General features: G+C 41.3%; 1 protein-coding gene across 1 annotated transcript in view; it reads left to right on the top strand.

Moving 5' to 3' along the window:
* il17rd (interleukin 17 receptor D) overlaps positions 1–19,538 on the top strand; it is a 94,072-nt gene that overhangs the window by 23,347 nt on the left and 51,187 nt on the right. The window contains exons 2-3 of the mRNA XM_059944174.1: positions 2,573–2,609; positions 8,855–8,980. Coding sequence (XP_059800157.1) covers positions 2,573–2,609; positions 8,855–8,980 — 163 coding nt within the window. The remainder of the gene's footprint in view (positions 1–2,572; positions 2,610–8,854; positions 8,981–19,538) is intronic.

Raw genomic sequence — 19,538 nt, 5'->3', positions numbered from 1 at the left:
GTGGAACATACTGGGATGACAGATCTCTGTTGTGTCTTCACGGAGTAATAGTTAACTACTATGTGACTTTTCACTTCTGCTCTGTCAGGATCTTAATTGCAGCCAAAAATATGATATGATGGTTTGAAGGACCAATATGTAAAGAATTAGTTGCCAGGAGAAATGTACTAAATTACCGTCATCTAAGAGTGTAAATGAATGCTGAAGATTTACCTTGTATGAAATGAAATCAGGAACAGATGCCTTCTAATTGAAAACATGCATTAGATATGAAGGTTATGTTGGAGTTCACAGTTTGCATGGGGGTGTTCACAAAAAAATTGCCCTCTAATTACACTCACTTAATTAGAGAAAAGTGTGCTAAAGCTTAAGCAGATGCAGTTCCCTCTTCAGTTTGTCTGATGAATACTTTTTCATCTCACCCAATGTCCCCTGCTTTAGTACTTGCAGTTTCTACGGGTGTAAGAAACGATTTATCAGGTTGGGGTGAAAAATATCAGCTGGTAGAAATGGCAGTTTGCAATTGCGTTCCTGATGCTTGGATTCTGTCTGTAAATTTTTTTTGCATCACTTTTTAAAATGCTTGAGCATTGAGCTGTGTTTGGTATTCTGAAAAATGCTGCGTTTTAATTGAGTAATACAGGTCGAGCACCCCTTATCCGAAATTCTGAAAATTTTTTATTGAATGCTGACATGATGTCAGAAATGGAAAGTTTCAGCGGGTGCTGGGAGGTCTCCGCACACCTCAGACACCTCTGAGAAGTGGAACGTTACATATGGAATGAACAGAAGTTAATGAAAAATAGAAAAGCACTGCATAAAGACAGAAATTAAGATCTCGATTGTGCATTGAAAGAGTGGATTCATTGGTGTCGGAGTCAACATAGGCCGCTGAACAGTAAGCTGATCATGATGTAGTGAAAGTTAAAAGTAATTGTGAATATTCAGCAGGCTGGTTGCAGAAATTTAAGAAATGTCACAGCGTTACTTTTTTTATATTTGATGTTGAAGCGTCTGCTGATCACGAAGCTGCAGAAAAGTTCATTAATGAGTTTGGGAGGAGGATCAGGGCTGATGAAAATCTAAGAGCAGAGCAAGTCCACAATGCTGATTGTCTTTATACCTTACACAAAGCCTTAACAAAAAGTAGAATACAAATGTAGTGCACTGTAACCCTTTAATTAAACCACCGCATCGAAGGTGGAGGCTGAAAGCCTGTCATTGTTTGCTGTTCTACAGCTGATTTAGGTGTTCTCCCAGTGCTGTTCTGCTGTTTCTGTTACCCTGCACTCATTATATTAGTGGTGTGTAATAACTTTTAACTGTTTATCAGTAGCACATAAATTCAGAGAAGCAAATGATGGTGATCCCAAGCTATTCAGTATATAATTCCAAAATCCGAAATCCCAAGCACCTTGGCTAAGGGGTACTCAACCTGTCTGTAATTTGAGTGCAAATGAACAAGATTAGTTCTGCTTAATCATTTCTCCATCTCATCAATTTTCTTTCATATACTCAGTTACTCATACCTGATGTTGTGCCTTTGAAATTGCACATTGTATTTGTACATTTCCAGGGAAAGTTGAGTATAACTCCCACGTAGTGATAGATGTACGTAAATGACATGAAACTATTTAGCCATGTATAATGCATTGTGAATCTCCAATGAAGCAAGGATTTTAATAGAATAAGGGGCTGAGATTATTGATATTATTATGGGTGGAGGAGCAATATATTCCAGCTAGGTAGCCTCCAAACATTCTGTTTCTCCCCCCCCACCCCTTCCCTCTTCTTGTCTCCTCCCCTTGCCTGCCTGTCACCTCCCCTGGTGTCCCTCCTTCTTCCCTTCCTCTCTTATCAGTTTCCTCTTTCCTTGACCTTTCTCACCCACCTGGCTTCACCTATCACCTTCTAGCTAGTCCTCCTTCCCTCCCCCTCCAACTTTTTATTCTGGCATCTTCTGCCTTCCTCTCCGGTTCTGAAGAAGGGTCTCGGCCAGAAGCGTTGACAGCTTGTTCACTTCCACAGGTGCTGCCTGACCTGCTGGGGTTCCTCCAGCATTTTGTAGGCATTGCTCTGGATTTCCAGCATCTGCAGCAACATTATGTTCCTGTTGCTTTAACTGTTAAACATTGAAGGGAAATGGTGTTCGTGAAATCAAGAGGCTGCATGTGGAATACAATAATGAGCATCTAAATGAGTAAATGCAAAATATTGAAGAATAAACCTCAAATCTTGTATATAAGTTTGCACAGTTAATTGGAGTCCAGTAACCTCAAGGTTAATTGCCTACTGCAAATTGCCTTTACAATTTGTGGAAACATACAAAAATAGTTAACAGTAATGTGGGAAGAAAACTTAGTATGAGTGGCATTTGATGATTGGCATGGCCAGAGGACTGTTTCTGTGCTGCAGAAGCAGTATTTGCATTGATATTCTTGATAAGTTGAGTGTAAGCTGATGTCTGAATCAAAATGCTAACAGGTTTTAAAAACACAGTGCAGCTTTTATATTACATTTCCATAGAAATGTATTTTTAAATTCTCATTTATGTTTATTTATTATTTTCCAGGATAATGGAAGGACATCAGCTGGCTTCCGATATGAAGGTAAGGCTGGTTAAAACTGATGTTATCTAAAGGGAATGTTAAAACAAAAATATTTTTCCCGACAACAACCTGCTCTTCTATGTTCCTCCATTCTTAAAGTGGACTATGCAGACTCTGGTGTTATAACCTAATGGTCACTATTCAACTGATGGTACCCACAGACTGTTCAATCGAAAAAAAGCTCTCACTGTTACCGTTAGAACATAGAGCACAGAAGAGTACAGCACAGGAACAGGCCATTCAGCCCACAATGGTGTGCAGACCAGCTCAAAAGCAAATCAAAAACACCCAAACACTATCCCTCCAATCTACAGAATGTCCATAACCCTCCATCTTCCTTACGTCCATGTGCCTATCCAAACATCTCTTAAGACCCTCTAATGTATTTGCCTCTATCAGCATTTTCAGGCAGCACATTCCAGTCACTCATGAGTAAAAAAAAATTACTCCTTACATCCCTTTTGAACCGACCCCCTCCTCTCACCTTCAATGCATGCCCTCTGGTATTAATCATTTTATCCCTGGAAAACAGATACTCCCTGTCTCCTCTATCTACATTCAATGTCCAGTCATAAGTTGTTTTACCAAGATTCAGAGGGTAGAGATCAGGCCTAGCAATCCCAAACAACTTTTTACTTTGCACCCCCATACCCCTTACCCAAGGGCACCACAGCTAATGGTAGAACTCCCAATAATAACCTAATTGAGATAATTTAACCTAGTCCTTTGTTTCCTTATAGATATTGTTATTAGATGAGGCTTGCTTCTTTGTTTCCCCCGGTTATGTGTGCCCACTTAGTAACGAAATTTAAAACATACTAATAAGCAAAAAATAAGTGTCAGTTGTTGTACTTCTGCTAATCTAACCAAAAACATTTCAGTAAAATGATGAAGAAAATACTAAAATTTACTGAGGCCAAGTTTTGAAGCACTGTATTCAGTTTGAGTCATTTAGGGAATTTTGTATTGTAGCATGGATTGTGTTGTGTTGTTACTTGTCATGGACACTTGTATGCTGTTTGTTTTAATTTGTTCGATTATAAGCACTTGGTAGCAGTGTAATGAAAGATTTTCTTCCAGATGTAGTTATTTAATTCCACACAAAGTGTTGCTTAGAATTAACATTGCTTACTGTACATCAGGATGCTCTTTATCGACTACAGCTCAGCATTCAATATCGTCATCCATTAAAAATTAATCAATTAGCTTCAAGACTTTGGCCTCAATACCTCCTTGTGCAATTGGATCCTCGATCTCCTCACTTGTAGACTCCAGTCAATTCAGTTTGGCAACAACATCTCCTCCACAATCTCCATCAGCACAGGTACACCACAGGACTTTGTGCTTGGCCCCCGTTCTCTCTCGCTTCACAATTAATGACTGTGTGGCTAAGCCCTGCTCCGGTGCCATATTCAAGTTTGCTGACGCCAACACTGACAGTAGCCAAGCCAAAGGTGGTGACGCATCAGCATATAGGAGGGGGATTGAAAATCTGGCTGAGTTGTGCCATAACAACAACCTCCCTCTCACTGTCAGCAAGACCATAAGATACAGGAGCAGAATTAGACCATTTGGCCTATCGAGTCCATCATGGCTGATCCATTTCCCCCTCATCCCCAATCTCCTGCCTTCTCCACATATCCCTTCATGCCCTGACTGACTAATCAAGGATCTATAAACCTGTGCCTTAAATATATGACTCGGCCTCCACAGTCAGCTGTGACAAAGAATTCCACAGATTCACTACTCTCTGGCTAAAGAAATTCCTCTGCGTCTCTGTTCTAAATGGATGTCCCTTTGAGGGAACTATGGTTGACAAGAGATGTGCATATTGTTGAAGGTAAAGCAGTGGATGTTGTGTATGTGGATTTTAGTATGGTGTTTGATAAGGTTTCCCATGATGGGCTCATTCAGAAAGTCAGGAGGGATTGGATCCAGGGAAATGTGGTTCTGTGGATACCAAGTTAGCTTGCTTATAGAAGGACAAGGGTGGTAGCAGATGGAGCGTAAAATGCCAAGAGGTTGGTGACCAGTTGTGTTCTGCAGGGATCTGTTCTGGGACCCCTGCGCTTTGTGATTTTTGTAAATGGCTTGCATGGGAAGCTGGAAGGATGGGTTAATAAGTTTTCAGATGACACAAAGGTCGGTGATAGTGTGGAGGGTGTTCTGGGTTGCAATGGAGGTGTTGACAAGACAGCTGGGCTGAGAAGTGGCAAGTGGAATTCAAATGCAAAGTATGAAGTGATTCATTTTGGAAGCCAGAATACAGGGTTAATGGCCAAGGACAAACACTTTATCGTGGCTTAGAACTCACACCTTCTTTCCAGCATTACATTTTAATTGACATAATTTTATGTTTGCAGGATTCTACATTGCAAACATAAAATGCAAAAGTCATTATTTTCAAATATTCTCATGCACATATTTGAAATAGTAAAGATGCCGGACCAAACTTCCGTTCTTTCCACCCTGTCAACTCCTGAAAAGAACAGAAAAGGTACATTGTACAATAAGAATGAGAAATGAAAAATGTTTGAGCATGTTTCACATTCTGCTTTTTAGCGTAGTGGTTAGCACACTGCTTTACAGCATAAGTGAACTGAGTTCAATTCCTGCCGCTGCCTGTAAGCATGTTTTCCCCGTGATCTTGTTGGTTTCCTCTGGGTGTTCCGGTTTCCTCCCACAGTACAAAAATGTACCAGTTGGTAGATTAATTTGTCATTGTAATTCATCCTGTGATTAGGCGAGGGTTAAATTGGAGAATTGCTGTGTGGCATGGCTCAAAGGACTGGAAGGACTTATTCCGTGCTGTATCTCAGTAAATAAATGAATAGATAGTCATCAGTCTGGTCCCATAGAATCTTTAGGTTTCCATATGTGGCTTAGGCAGACATAAATTGCTTAGTTTCAAAATTAATTCTGAAACTAGGTGCATAGAGTCTGAATTTCGGCTTTGTTGCATGACACAGCTGACAAGAATGTTTGTTCACATGCATATAATGTTTAAGCCTGCCAGAAATATCTTGCTTAACTTTGTCATTAAATTTGTCATTAATATTTTAATGCAGTATTGCTACCTGTTGTATGTACTATTAAGAATAAATTTAGGATTTACAATGTCTTGAAAAAGTATTCAGCCCCCATAAATATTTTCACATTTTTTACTGTCTCATTTTCTAAATTTAAAATATATTGAAGTAGGATATTTTGAGCGAATCTGTAAAACATTGTGCACTGCATCATATCGAAAGAAACATTCCAAAACCTGCTGCAATTTTGGTGTTTAAGTTTTAGTAAATTTTTGAGCCTATAGAAGTATTCATCCTCTTTGCAATTACTACACTAACTTTCCTTAGGTGCAGTGTATCTTACCAACTCACCCAATTTGTTGAGTAGAAAATTGGAGGATCACCTCTTTTTAATGAATTCGTAAGAATAATACACCCTTTCTTTGTAAGGTCCAGTAGTATGGTAGATTTTTAACAGACCAAACCAAAAGGAGGGAGCTGCAGAAGTCAATGACTGCAACTGGAGATGAAGGTCATGGCTCCATAATGTCTAAGGCTTTGCACAAAATGTATATTTTTGGAAAAGTGGCAAGGAAGAAGCCCTGGCTAAAAAAAACATATCCTTGCTCATAAAGACTTTGCAAAGTGTCACTTAGGAGATACTGTAAGGTCTTGTGGTCAGATGACGCTGAAGTGGAACTTTATGGCCTCAACACTAAATGGTACTAAATCTAATCATCAACCAGGTAACACTCTCCCTACTGTAAAATATGGTGGAGGGAGCATCATGCAGTGGGAAAGCCTTTCGGCAGCAGGGACTGTAAATCTAGTCAGGTTTATTGGGCAGATGAAAGCTGCTAAATACAGAGAGTATCGGGATTTAAAAACCTACTTCCCTTTGCCAGGAAGCTTAAATTGGGAGGAAGTTTATCTTTCAGCAGCACAATGACCCAGAGCCAGAGCAATCAGAATGACCATGGAGTGGCTTCAAATGAAGAAAATTAATGCCCAGCCAGAGTCCTGACAACCCAATTGAACATCTCTGGCAAGACCTCAAGGTCGCCATCCGCTGCCGGTCTCCAACTAACCTGGCACAACTTGAGCGATTTTTTTGCAAGGAGGATTGGGCAAACCTTGTTCCATCCTGTTGTGCAAAGCTAATAGAGACTTATCCAAAAAGGCTATTGGCTGTAATAGCACTCAGAGGTGGATGAATACTTTTGAACTGCTGACGTTTCAGTTTTTGAAATTTTAGTTATTCGTGCTCTACAATGTTCCCTGTTTTTTTTTTGGCTCTACTGCGGGGTAAGTAAAAACAAAGCATGTGATTCACAAATAAAAATTATCAGTTAAATTGATCAAAATCCTTGTGTAGTACTCAATTTATGTGAACAAAAGGTTGGGGGTTGAATACTTTTCCAAGGCACTGTAAATGTTGATTGGCAGGCATTCATGAACTGCCCATGACAAGAATGAATCCAACAGTAACCTTATTCTTAACACTTTTGACACTTGAACTATTCATTTTTAGGGAGAAAAAAGTCAGTGTATAACATGTAAAATACAAATGGTAAAGAGGTTTTAGAGAAGTTCTGGTATCATGTGAGTTCCTATGTATCTTGAAACCATTTCTTTTACTTGCATCTTTATAAAGCACGTAGAAGGTGAAAGAAGAAAGGTCCAGTTAGCTGTTCGGGGCACTATATTATGCAATGAGTACTTGCTGCTGGTTGGTTTCTTGCAGAGCTATAGCATATCACAGAAGGAAAGGGAACTTGGTATTCTGTAATTTAAAAGTTTGTTCTGTTTATGGCCAGTCAGCTTCAAATAAAAACAGACTATAAATTCCCGCTAAGCTTGCACAGGATCTACAGACAGGATTTGCCTGAAGGGTTTGCACTGTTTCATATTGCACTCTGCATGAATCAGGTAAATGTGCTCTGACTTTAACCAAAACCACACTTTTCAGAGGAGCAGTTAATCCCTGTTCCATTTGATGTTCCTTACTTTGCCGTACATTCACCTCATTCCCCGGAAAGTAGTGGACAAGTGCAGATTTGATTATTGCCGAGATTGATAAACAAATTCAAAAAGGCATCATCATATATTTCACTTGCATGATATAAAGTTGAAATTTGTCTATTGAAATGAGGAGCTGAATTTGGCTGACAGCTAATCCACATCTGTTGGTGGCGAGTTGGGTTTAACTGTGTCCAGCCATCCCAAAGCTGAGTTAAGGCATCTGTTTCCAAAGGTACCTGCTGTTTCACGTCTACATAAGGCAAACAGGTTGCTTTATTTAAACCACATTTCTGTTTCAGTAGCAAAGTATACTCATTGACGCTTTTATCCTAATTGCTGAAGTATTCCCTTTACTATTTGTATTTACTAAAATAAATACTGAAAGTAACACAATTTTATTATAGGCAGATTTTGCAGTTGGGTTATTTGGCAGCTTCAAATTCTCTTTCTCTCTCCCAGTTCTAACCCATGCTCAAAAACGAATTCAGTTGCTAAATACTGAATATATCTGCATCTAAAATTCCATTTGAGAATTTGAAGAATCATAACAGCTTGAAAATTGGAATTGGATTGATTTAAATGCTGGCAGAAATAGACTGGAAGAACAAGTGTCGGGAATGGAGGCGAGGGTCGGGCTGACTGGGCTCGCTCTCCTGCAAATGGCCATCCTTTCTCTGGGGTGCTGAGGCAGTGAACTGATCTGGCTGCTGCAAATGTTTGCCTCGCTGGTGTGATGAACTGAGACCAAGGCTTGGGCCTACTCTGGCTGCTCTGGGAGCGGTTTGGAATGCAGCTGGCTTGCTTCTATTTGCACGATTAGAGTGTACTTTTTAATTCTCTTTTCTCTGCTCAGTGGGTTTTGTCTTTGTTTTAAGTGGGGTTATTTGGGTTTCTTGCTTTGTGTCTGCCTGCAGCAGACAAACCTCAAGGTGTATAATTGATACATCTTTGGTAATGTGCTTCGAATCTTTGAATTATTTACATTATTGTCAGTGCCAAAAACATTATAAATGTTTTAAAATTGTTCTGTAGTCTTTTTTTTCTTCCACTGGCTTTATTTTAGAAGAAAAACTAAATTAAATTTGTAGTTTACTGGAGCCACACGCAAGATGCTGGAGGTGAGGCAGCATCTATGGAGAGAAATGAACAGTCAAATCATCATGAAATTTAAGTCATTTTTTTGAGGTGAGACTAATCCTTTTGCATTTTCTCTAGATTGTTCATCAATTGGCAACCTGAAAGGGGAGCATCCAATTGACAGAGTCAGAAACTTCTGTTTCAACCAGTTTGTACAAGGTGACCAAGTTGCTGTGAGATTTCAGTGGAGTCCAAGTCCACTGGGTAAGTTTGAAACTGGTTATAAGCAGCTTTTCAGAAACAGTGTTAAATTTGGCTTGGAAAATTACTGGTGTACCAAAAATATTTTAAGTATTCATTGTAAAATGTTACGAATTTGATAGAGAGAGACATTAATCTTCAACACCTACCAAATCCAGAAATATTATGAAATATCTTCCTTTCATTAGCAATTCATTCTATAGCCCACCCAAATGTAAGCAAGAAAAGCATTAATACACAGCTATGGTTGATTCTGACTGGTGCCACAATGTCATTATTCCAAGCGTGTTTTTAATAAATGTTGACGATCGCAACGTTTTTCTCTTCATTGCATTTATTTGTGGGCATTTAAGCTATATTTCCTTAAAGCAAAAGCCATTTGGATGTAAGGGCAAGGAAAGTAACAGGAAACGATATGTGGCTGAGTTGTCACAATCACAGCAAAAACAAGGTTGCGAATAGTGTTATCTTACTAAGTGTTCTTTTCAAGTGAGAAATTAATCCAAAAGCAATCATTTGCTGAGTTTCTTTGAGTTAATAGTTTTATTTAGGACTTCTCTATGACTTGATTCATGACTAGATTTTTCTGTTATGCTTGAGCAATCCATTGTGTTTGAGAATGATTTCTTCCAACCTGTTTTTGTGATTCTGAGGTAACTAATGGGGCAAACGTGGAAACTCTAGATTCCTCCACATATGCAGCATGCAGAAGGTAGCAAACAGTGTTGCATAAGATATTTGCAACATGTAGCCTTAAGTTTCTTATTACCAGCCCAAATGCCCTTTCTCATCTTTGAGTGGTTGTTGGCCAGACGTTCCAGGGGTAAGTGGGAATAGTACTCTTTCAGAAAGCTTTGAGCACATTCTGAATCTCTTTCTGCCTGAAAATCTCCTCTCAGGACAGGGTTCAGGATAGAGTTTGTGTATGCAGGAAGTGTGACTTTGGCAGTGCAATTGCTGGAGAATCAAAATGCCCACGGTGCTGGGATTATGGAAGCGATGCTGGTGGGGTTAGGGTCTCATCTGGACCTTTGCTATTGGAGGACAGCTTGGTACGTTAGAGGCAGGTTGGTAGCAGACAGAGTTTGACACTTCCTTCCATGTGCTTCAGTGAATCAGTCAACAATGTCTTGCAGCTAGACCTGCAAGTGTGTGCCAAACACAAGCAGTATTTACATTACTGTAGCTTGATGAATAAGGTTTTTGCGACCTTGATTCTGGAATATAATGGTTGTACATTTAACAGCTTCCCGTTGGATATGAAGATTAGTTCCACCCCCTTGGAGATAAACCACTGAAGTGACAAGGCACAAAATCTGGCTGAATTCCTAATGTGTGTTGATTTAACAGACATCCGCTGTACATTGGACAGTACTTAGCTTTGATGATCTGCAAGAAAGAAATACTAGCCTGAGAATGTGGTTAATCATTCAAATTCTAAGATAACCTTTTTGTAGCATTTCTCTCTCTCCTGTACTCCCATCCTTTTACCATGGAGAAGTTCTGACATATTTATAAACTCCTTTACGCATACATTTTAAAAAAAACCTAGGGTATTGCTGCTTCATTGGATTTATCAAAATGAAGTTTGAATGTAATGAAACAATATATATTTTCATGGAAAAGATCTAAGTGTCCCAGAATCAACGTCCTGGTGATTGTAGAACATTAATTTTAACATTGATTCCTTGCAAAAGGCTGTACTTTATATTTGTCTGATGAACAGTTGTGTAACACACGTGTAAGGACAGGATCCTAAAAGAATGTTCTGCCAGTCAAAAAAAATTCATATCCATTTTGTATCAAATATAAATTTTTTTTAACCTCTTAATAAATCATTTCAAACTAGACCCTTTTCTCTAAGAGGACGTTGGATCTCTGGAATTGCTTGTCTGCTGATGCTCTGTGTCGTAACATGCTGTTTTGCTGATGATTTTAAACCCCTTCAATAATTTTAAGGACATTATTTCAGCTGTCTATGCACTATATTCTCAGCTTGTTGAGTTTTTGCTGTACAGGTTAAGTAACCCTGCTTGGGCTGAAGTCTTTTGGATTCTGGAATAAAAGTGAGATAGTTTGGGATTGCCGTCATTTCCAGCTCTGAATTTATGTGCTAGCGGTAAGCAGACCTGGCCTTGCACTTGTTCATCACATCCATGTACTGATGCAGGTGTTCAGTGTGTTAGATTTTCATCAGTGATGATCTTGGCAAGCTCATCTCTGCTGCTTTGTGATGCATTACCATCATAAATCTTAAAATATGTAACGCCATCGCTAGTGGAGTTCGTAACTGTCAGATGCAGACCATTTTATTTATCACGGGAATTCACCACTGTCTTTATAGTCGGGGTGTACATTCCCCCCAGCGCTAGTGCTAAGGAGGCGCTCGGTGAACTGTATGGGGTCAATAGCGAACTGCAGAACGCAAACCCTGATGGACTGTTTATTGTCGCCAGAGATTTTAACCAAGTCGGTGCTCCCCAAATCCCGTCAGTATGTGGACTTTGCAAGGAGAGGGGCGAACGCATTGGACCTTGTTTACACAAACATTCCTGATGTGTACTGGGTGGAGCCCCGCCCCCACCTCGGATACTCAGGCCACATCTCTGTTATGCTAATCTCAGCATACAGACTGCTCGTCAGGTACTCCAGACCAGTTCAGAAGCAGGTGAAAACCTGGCCAGCAGGAGCCATCTCTGCTCTTCAAGACTGCTTTGAGCACACTGACTGGCACATGTTCAGGGAGGCTGCAACCGATGGCGACTCTACCAGCTTAGAGGAGTACACAGCATCAGTGACCAGCTACATCAGCAAGTGTATCGATGACATCACTGTGTCCAAGACCATCACTACACGCTCTAACCAGAAGCCATGGATGACCGCGGAGGTGCGTGCGCTGCTGAGGACCCATGACTCAGCCTTCAGAGCAACTCTAATAACAGTGAGGGCCAAACTATCCTGGGCCATCAGAGAGGCAAAACATGCACATGCCCAGCGAATCCACAGCAACTTGCAGGACAGTGGTGATGCGCGGCGCATCTGGAAGGGCGTCCAGGACATCACCAACTACAGGACAGCATCATCTGACTGTGCTGGTGATGCCTCCCTCCCAGATGCGCTGAACAACTTCTACACATTTTGAGGTGGAAAATGACCTGGTGGCAAGGAAGACCACTCCTCCTCCCAATGACCAGGTGCTGTGTCTCACCGTGGCTGATGTGAGGAAAACTGTATGCAGGGTCAACCCACAGAAGGCTGCTGGACCAGACAATATTCCTGGCAGAGTGCTCAGAGGATGTGCAGACCAGCTGGCAGATGTTCTCACTGACATCTTCAACATCTCCCTGAGCAGCGCCACCATTCCAATGTGCTTCAAGGCCGCCACCATCATCCCCGTGCCGAAGAAGTCATCGGTGTCCTGCCTCAACAACTACAGTCCTGTTACACTCACATCCATCATCATGGAGTGTTTCAAGAGGCTCGTCATGAGGCACCTAAAGACCCTGCTGCCCCCCTCTCTGGACCCGCTGCAGTTTACATACTGTCCCAACCGCTCAACAGACGACACCTCCACCTGGCCCTCGCCCACCTGTGCAAAAAAGACACATACGTTCGGATGCTGTTCATAGACTTCAGTTTAGCACTCAACACAATCATCTGAGATATGAATCTGAATGATTCCAACCAGGTGGTGCATGGTGAGTTGAGGCACCTTTCATGTGTCCAGCATTAGAATGTTACAGGGTGGAAGATCAATTTCCTGCTACCTGTGCCACGTGCGAGTGAGGCAAGGAAAAGAAGGATTATACAGAATAATACGTGGTTGAGAGGATGGTGCAGGAGGGAGGGCTTCAGGTTTTTAGATAATTGAGCTTTGTTCCAGAGAAGGTGGGATCTGTTCCGACGGGATAGTTTACACCTGAACTGGAGCGGTACTAACATTGTTGCAGGGAAGTTTGCTAGTGCTTCTCGGGGTGGGGGGGGGGTGTTTAAACTAAATTTGCAGGGGGCAGGGATCCAGAATGCGAGAGAGGATAGCAAGATGAAGAATAAAGGACAGGTGGGGACTACATGGTTCTGGAATATTAAGTGTGTAGTAGAGAAAGGTGAGGCGGAACAAGTGATAAGGAGGACACATGTACAGAGGGATGGTCTGATGGAACATGGAGTTAAATGTGCAGAAAGAGTAAGTAAATTTAGGAAGGACAACAAAATTCTAGGGGCGTATAGCCCGATGGGAGTTCAGGGAGCTGGGTTAAGCACAATAGGCAGCAATTTAAACAGAGAGAGGAGAAATGGGCTAAAAATTCTATATCTGAATGCACGAAGTGTCAGAAATAAGGTGGATGAGCTTGAAGCTCAGGTGCGAAAGGGTAACTATGATGTTGTTGGGATAACGGAGACATGGCTGCAGGGAGATCAGACCTGGGAAATGAATGTACAAGGGTATACGTGCTATCATAGGGACAGAAATGTGGGCAGAGGGGGTGGGGTGGCCCTGTTGGTGAGGAATGAGATTCAGTCCTTTGCAAGGGGGAGACATAGGATCTGGAGAAGTAGAGTCTGTGGATAGAACTGAGGAACAGAAAGGGCAAAAAGGCCCTAATGGGTGTTGTCTACAGGCCACCAAACAGTAGCATGGATATTGGGTGCAAGTTGAATAGGGAGTTAACATTGGCATGTGGCAAAGGTAATGTTGCAGTAGTTATGGGGGATTTCAACATGCAGGTGAACTGGGAGAATCAGATTGGTGCTGGACCCCAGGATAGGGAGTTTGTAGAGTGCCTACAGGATGCATTCTTGGAACAGCTTGTACGAGAGCCGACCAGGGACAAGGCTATTCTGGATTTAGCATTGTGTAATGAACAGGATTTGATAAGCGATCTTGAAGTAAAGAAGCCATTAGGAGGTAGTGACCATAATATGATAAGTTTTTATCTGCAATTTGAGAAGGATAAGGGCAGATCGGAGGTGTCAGTGTTGCAGTTGAACAAAGGAGACTATGGAGCCATGAGGGAGGAGCTGGCCAAAGTTAACTGGACAGATATCCTGGCAGAATAGGCAGTGGAACAGCAATGGCAGTATTCTTGCGAGTAATGCACAAGGTGCAAAATCATTTGATCCCCCGGAGAAGGAAGGATTCAAAGGGGGGAAAGGAGCCACAGTGGTTGACAAAGGAAGTCAGAGATTGCATAGCATTAAAAAAAAGGAAGTATGACAGAGCTAAGGTGAGTGGGAGGACAGGTGATTGGGAAATTTTTAAGGAACAACAGAACTTAACTAAAAAGGCAATATGGGGAGAAAAAATGAGGTACGAACACAAGCTAGCCAGGAATATAAAGGATAGAAATAGCTTTTATAGGTATGTAAAGAGAAAGAAGATAGTTAAGAATACTGTTGGGCCCTTGAATGAATTGGGTGAAATTGTTATGGGAAACAGAGAAATGGCAGAAGAATTTAATAAGTACTTTAGATCTGTCTTCACTAGGGAAGACACAAGCAATCTCCCAGATGTATGGATGGGCCAAGGATATAAGGTAACAGAGGAAATGAAACAGATTGACATTAGGAGGGAAACAATGATGAGTAGACTGATGGGACTGAAGCCTGACAAATCCCCAGGTCTAGATGGTCTGCATCCTAGGGTACTAAAGGAGGTGGCCCTGGAAATTGCGGATGCATTGGTAATCATTTTCCAATGTTCCTTAGATTCAGGATCAGTTCCTGAGGATTGGAGAATGGCTAATGTTATCCCACTTTTTAAGAAAGGAGGGAGGGAGAAAACAGAGAACTATCATTCTGTCAGCCTAACATCAGTAGTGGGGAAGATGCTAGAGTCCATTATTAAAGATGAAATAGTGGCTTATCTAGATAGCAGTGGTAGGATTGGGCCGAGCCAGCATGGATTTACCAAGGGCAAATCATGCTTGACTAATCTATTGGAGTTTTTCGAGGATGTAACCAGGAAATTAGACGGGGGAGATCCAGTGGATGTAGTGTACCTTGATTTTCAGAAGGCATTTGATAAGGTCCCACATAGGAGATCGGTGGGTAAAATCAGAGCTCATGGCATTGGGGGTAAGATATTGACATGGATAGAAAACTGGTCGGCAGATAGAAAGCAAAGGGTAACAGTGAATGGGTGTTTCTCGGAATGGCAGGTGGTGACTAGTGGGGTGCTACAGGGCTTGGTATTGGGACCACAGCTGTTTACGATTTACATCAACGATTTAGATGAAGGCATTGAGAATAACATCAGCAAGTTTGCTGATGATACAATGTTGGGTGGCAGTGTGACATGATGAGGATGTTAGGAAAATTCAGGGTGACTTGGATAGGCTGAGTGAGTGGGCAAATACTTGGCAGATGACGTTTAATGTGAATAAGTGTGAGGTTATCCACTTTGGGAGTAAGAACAGGAAGGCAGATTATTATCTGAACAGTGTAGAATTAGGTAAGGGAGAAATACAAAGAGATCTAGGAGTCCTTGTTCATCAGTCACTGAAGGTGAATGAGCAAGTGCAGCAGGCAGTGAAGAAGGCTAATCGAATGTTGGCCTTTATTACAAAGCGAATTGAGTACAAGAGCAAGGAAATCCTTTTGCATTTGTACAGGGCCCTGGTGAGACCACACCTGGAGTATTGTGTACAGTTTTGGTCTCCAGGGTTAAGGAAGGACATCCTGACTATAGAGGAAGTGCAGCGTAGATTCACAAGGTTAATTCCTGGGATGTCCAGACTGTCTTAAGCAGAGAGGTTAGAGAGACTGGGCTTGTACACGCTGGAATTAAGGAGATTGAGAGGGGATCTAATTGCAACATATAAGATTATTAAGGGATTGGACAAGATAGAGGCAGGAAATATGTTCCAGATGCTGGGAGAGTCCAGTACCAGAGGGCATGGTTTGGGAATAAGGGGTAGGTCATTTAGGACAGAGTTAAGGAAAAACTTCTTCTCCCAGAGAGTTGTGGGGGTCTGGAATGCACTGCCTTGGAAGGTAGTGGAGGCCAATTCTCTGGATGCTTTCAAGAAGGAGCTAGATAGGTATCTTATGGATAGGGGAATCAAGGGATATAGAGACAAGGCAGGAACCGGGTATTGATAGTAGATGAACAGCCATGATCTCAGAATGGCGGTGAGGCTTGAAGGGCTGAATGGTCTACTTCTGAACATATTGTCTATTGTCAAAACCAATGTAAGACTGAGAGGCGTGCGCACATGACTTGTATTGGCGGGAAAGCAGTGCTTCTTGTCCCAATAGCCTCGCATAACTGAGAGTTTTGGACGTATATAAGGAGAAGTTGGTAGAAATAGGTTCGACACATAACTGTGAATCCGCATTGTCTGAAGACGCATAGAATGAGAATAGGGTAAATGTAAATCAATGTAAGGGATAATGTAAATCATAGCTAACATTAAAAAGTATGTAATCAACTTTAAGTATAGAATGTCTGCATAAAATACTGTCACCTTTAATAATAATCACAGCATATTTGGTTTATATAGTCAATCCATTTTCTAAAATGGATACCGTAACTTGATCTGATCCCAGATAGTATTAAATTCATTGAATTTTTGTTCCAAAAAGTAATACAATAGTTGCATTGAACTGCAATTCGATTTCAAAAATGTAACTTTGTTTACAATGCTAACCAAAGAATGGGTCGACTTTGATTCGTTTGATACTGGTAATCTGATGCTGTACACAGACAAATCAAACGCATAGGTAATAAATCAGACAATTTGAGGCATGTACCTTTCAGTTGCACATTCTACAGACAAGCAAGTCAAAATTTGACTAGGGGCTTTATCAGTCACTGGTCTAAACTCCTCCCTTGGTAGTTCACACGGCATCACAAGTAAGATTTTATATAGTGGAACGTGTAAAAAGTCTGGCAGCCTGAAGCTTACCTGTGCTATAGAGATAGAATCTTTTGGAGATTGTGAGGTGATGTGATGTTGAAAGACTTTTCAGGCCGTTGCCATGTTTGAAATATGAATCGATTGTTGTGTTTACATAGACTTTGTAGAATGCAATTAAAGTGAGTGGATAAAAGACGTTAGTTTAGAACTGGTCATTGTATAACAGTAATCATCACCTCGAGATTCTCAGATTCTTGAAATCTGGAGCAACATGGACAAAATGCTGGAGGAACTCAGCAGGTCAGGCAGCATCTGTGGAAATGAATAAACAGCAGATTTTCTGGGCCAAGATCTTTCATCAGGACTGGAAAGGAAAAAGGAAGATGCCATAATAAGAAGGTGAGGTGAGAGGAAGGAAGGCAAGCTAGCAGGTGATAGGTAATTCCAGGTGAGTGGGGGAGTAGGGATAAGGTAAGAAGCTGGGAGGTGATGGGTGGAAAGGGTAAAGTGCTGGAGAAGAAGGTCTATGGTAGGAGAGGACAGTGGACCATGGGAGAAATAGGAGGAGGGAGGGGCATTAGTGGGAGGTGATTTACAAGTGAGGAGGAGAGTTAAGAGGCCAAAATGGGGAACTGAAGAAGGAAGGGGGAGGGAGAAAATTGCTGGAAGTTGGAAAAGTCGACTTTCATGTTATCAGGTTGGAGGCTACCTCGATTGTATATGAGGTTTTGTTCCTCCAGCTCGAGTGTGACCTTTACATGGCAATAGAGGCGGCTGTGGGAATGGGGATGAGAAATAAATGGTTGGCCACCAGGAAGGCCCACTTTTTGCAGATGGAGTGGAGGTACTCGACAAAGTGGTCCCTTTCCCCCTCTTTATTCCGGCATCATCCCCCTTTCTTTCCAGTACTGATGAAGGTTTTTGGCCTGAAACATTGATTGTTCACTCATTTCCATAGATGCTGCCTGACCTATGATGAGTTCCTCCAGCATTTTATGTGCGTTGCCTAGCATAAAAGACAATGTCTAAAGTTATTAATTACTTTAGATACAATTCTAATATTTTCCCTCTCAGGCCAGCTTTGTTATTCAGTGATTCATGTATAGGTGTAACAACGCATCTGGAAAGATACAACTTGAATCTGTGTTGCTTCTTGGTGATGTCCCAGAGTTCCTTGCCACCACGGAGGTTCTTTTAAAGTATTATTACTGTTGCAAATACAAAAGCTACTGCTTTTCCAAGGAGCCGGAATCTACAGTGCAAACAAGTTATCCTTGTGTAAGAAGAAGAATCTGTTCTAGTTGTTGTAGCAAGGGATAAATATTGGCCAGAACGTATAGTTAGTGTTTTGATGCCTTGGAATCTTTTTATGTCTGCGTGACTAAAGATATTTGGCCATGTTAAAATTTTAATGTTCGTTCTTGTTCCCTTTTGCGACTTTAGAATAAGCGTCATGGGTTTCTTAACAGTACCTTTTCAGAGCTGTGTGCATGCTTTATATCACAGAAGGGTTAAGACACAGATAATTTAGTGAGAAAAGTGACCCAGCAGAAGGAATGGGAAGAATCAGAATGCCCCCTTGTCTCTTCTACACCTGCAGCTCATTCCTTGATTATACATCAGAGTTCGATATGTATGACAGGCCAGGAAGACAGTGCCATAGTGATATGCGGAGATGTCTGCCTTAATGACAGGAATTTATTTTTCTTTCTTCCCCCATCCTTGTAATTTATTAATGCGAGCCATTGCTTCTTCCTCCGTGTGGAGAAGTATGCACCCTTTGCTTGCAGCTGCTTTGGAACGTTTTGCCGTACCCTGAAATATTTTTAATTACTGTTGAGGTAAGTAACCTTGCTTAATACAAGAACATGATTTTTGGGGAAAAGATGCTTAAATTATGAGGCATCACTTAGCTTAATTAATGTAGATTATTTAGCTGGAACTCAATACCAGAGAGATGGCATGCTTAACCCATTGCAAAGACACTGCAAATGTATTGCTGTGGATTCTGGTTAATTGGGCGATTGGTTGGTCGATCAGGGCAGCCGGTTATTTAGGACAACTCACAAAGAACAAAAGCAAATTGACAAAATAGCTGGGATTCCTTTGTTTGTTTGGAATACTATGCTGCTGACTTGGGGCAATCCTGTGCACTTGTGTGTTAGATACTACACCATGCTTTGAGCAAACAGATGCATGTGCTTGTGATATGTTAACCATTTGGGCAGATGGATGGCAATCCAAAAAGCACTGATTTTCAATAATTTTGTATTTTCTTAAAAAAATTTGACTGGGGGGGAATTTGAGACCCTTCTCATGAAAAGATTTGACATTAGCTGAAAAAGAAACTAGTCAAATTCAAAGCCATCCACCTAACACCACTTATTTTCAGCTGGGAGAGATACAGTAACTGGAATGCTGAAATCTACAATGGTATGCTTGATCAGCGCGATAAACTGTAAGATGAAAAAGGGTGTTACATGAAGGACAATGGGGAACATCCCATAAATGAAAGTGTGAAGGTAAGGATCCAAATGTTGAAAGAGATGGTCAGTCAATGATTTTCCATTGTAACTGGATGAGGCGTGCATATCAATGGACCAATGTTAAAAAACAAGTCAGGGGAGCTAGCTAAGAAGCTGGGTCACGAGGATTTTAAATTAACAGGTGGTTGGTTGTCTTGATGGCACCAAATTAAA

Source organism: Hypanus sabinus, chromosome 19, assembly GCF_030144855.1.
Source record: "Hypanus sabinus isolate sHypSab1 chromosome 19, sHypSab1.hap1, whole genome shotgun sequence".
Lineage (NCBI taxonomy): Eukaryota > Metazoa > Chordata > Chondrichthyes > Myliobatiformes > Dasyatidae > Hypanus > Hypanus sabinus.
Note: the sequence above shows the minus strand (reverse complement) of the source record. Positions and strands in the feature narration are given on the sequence as shown.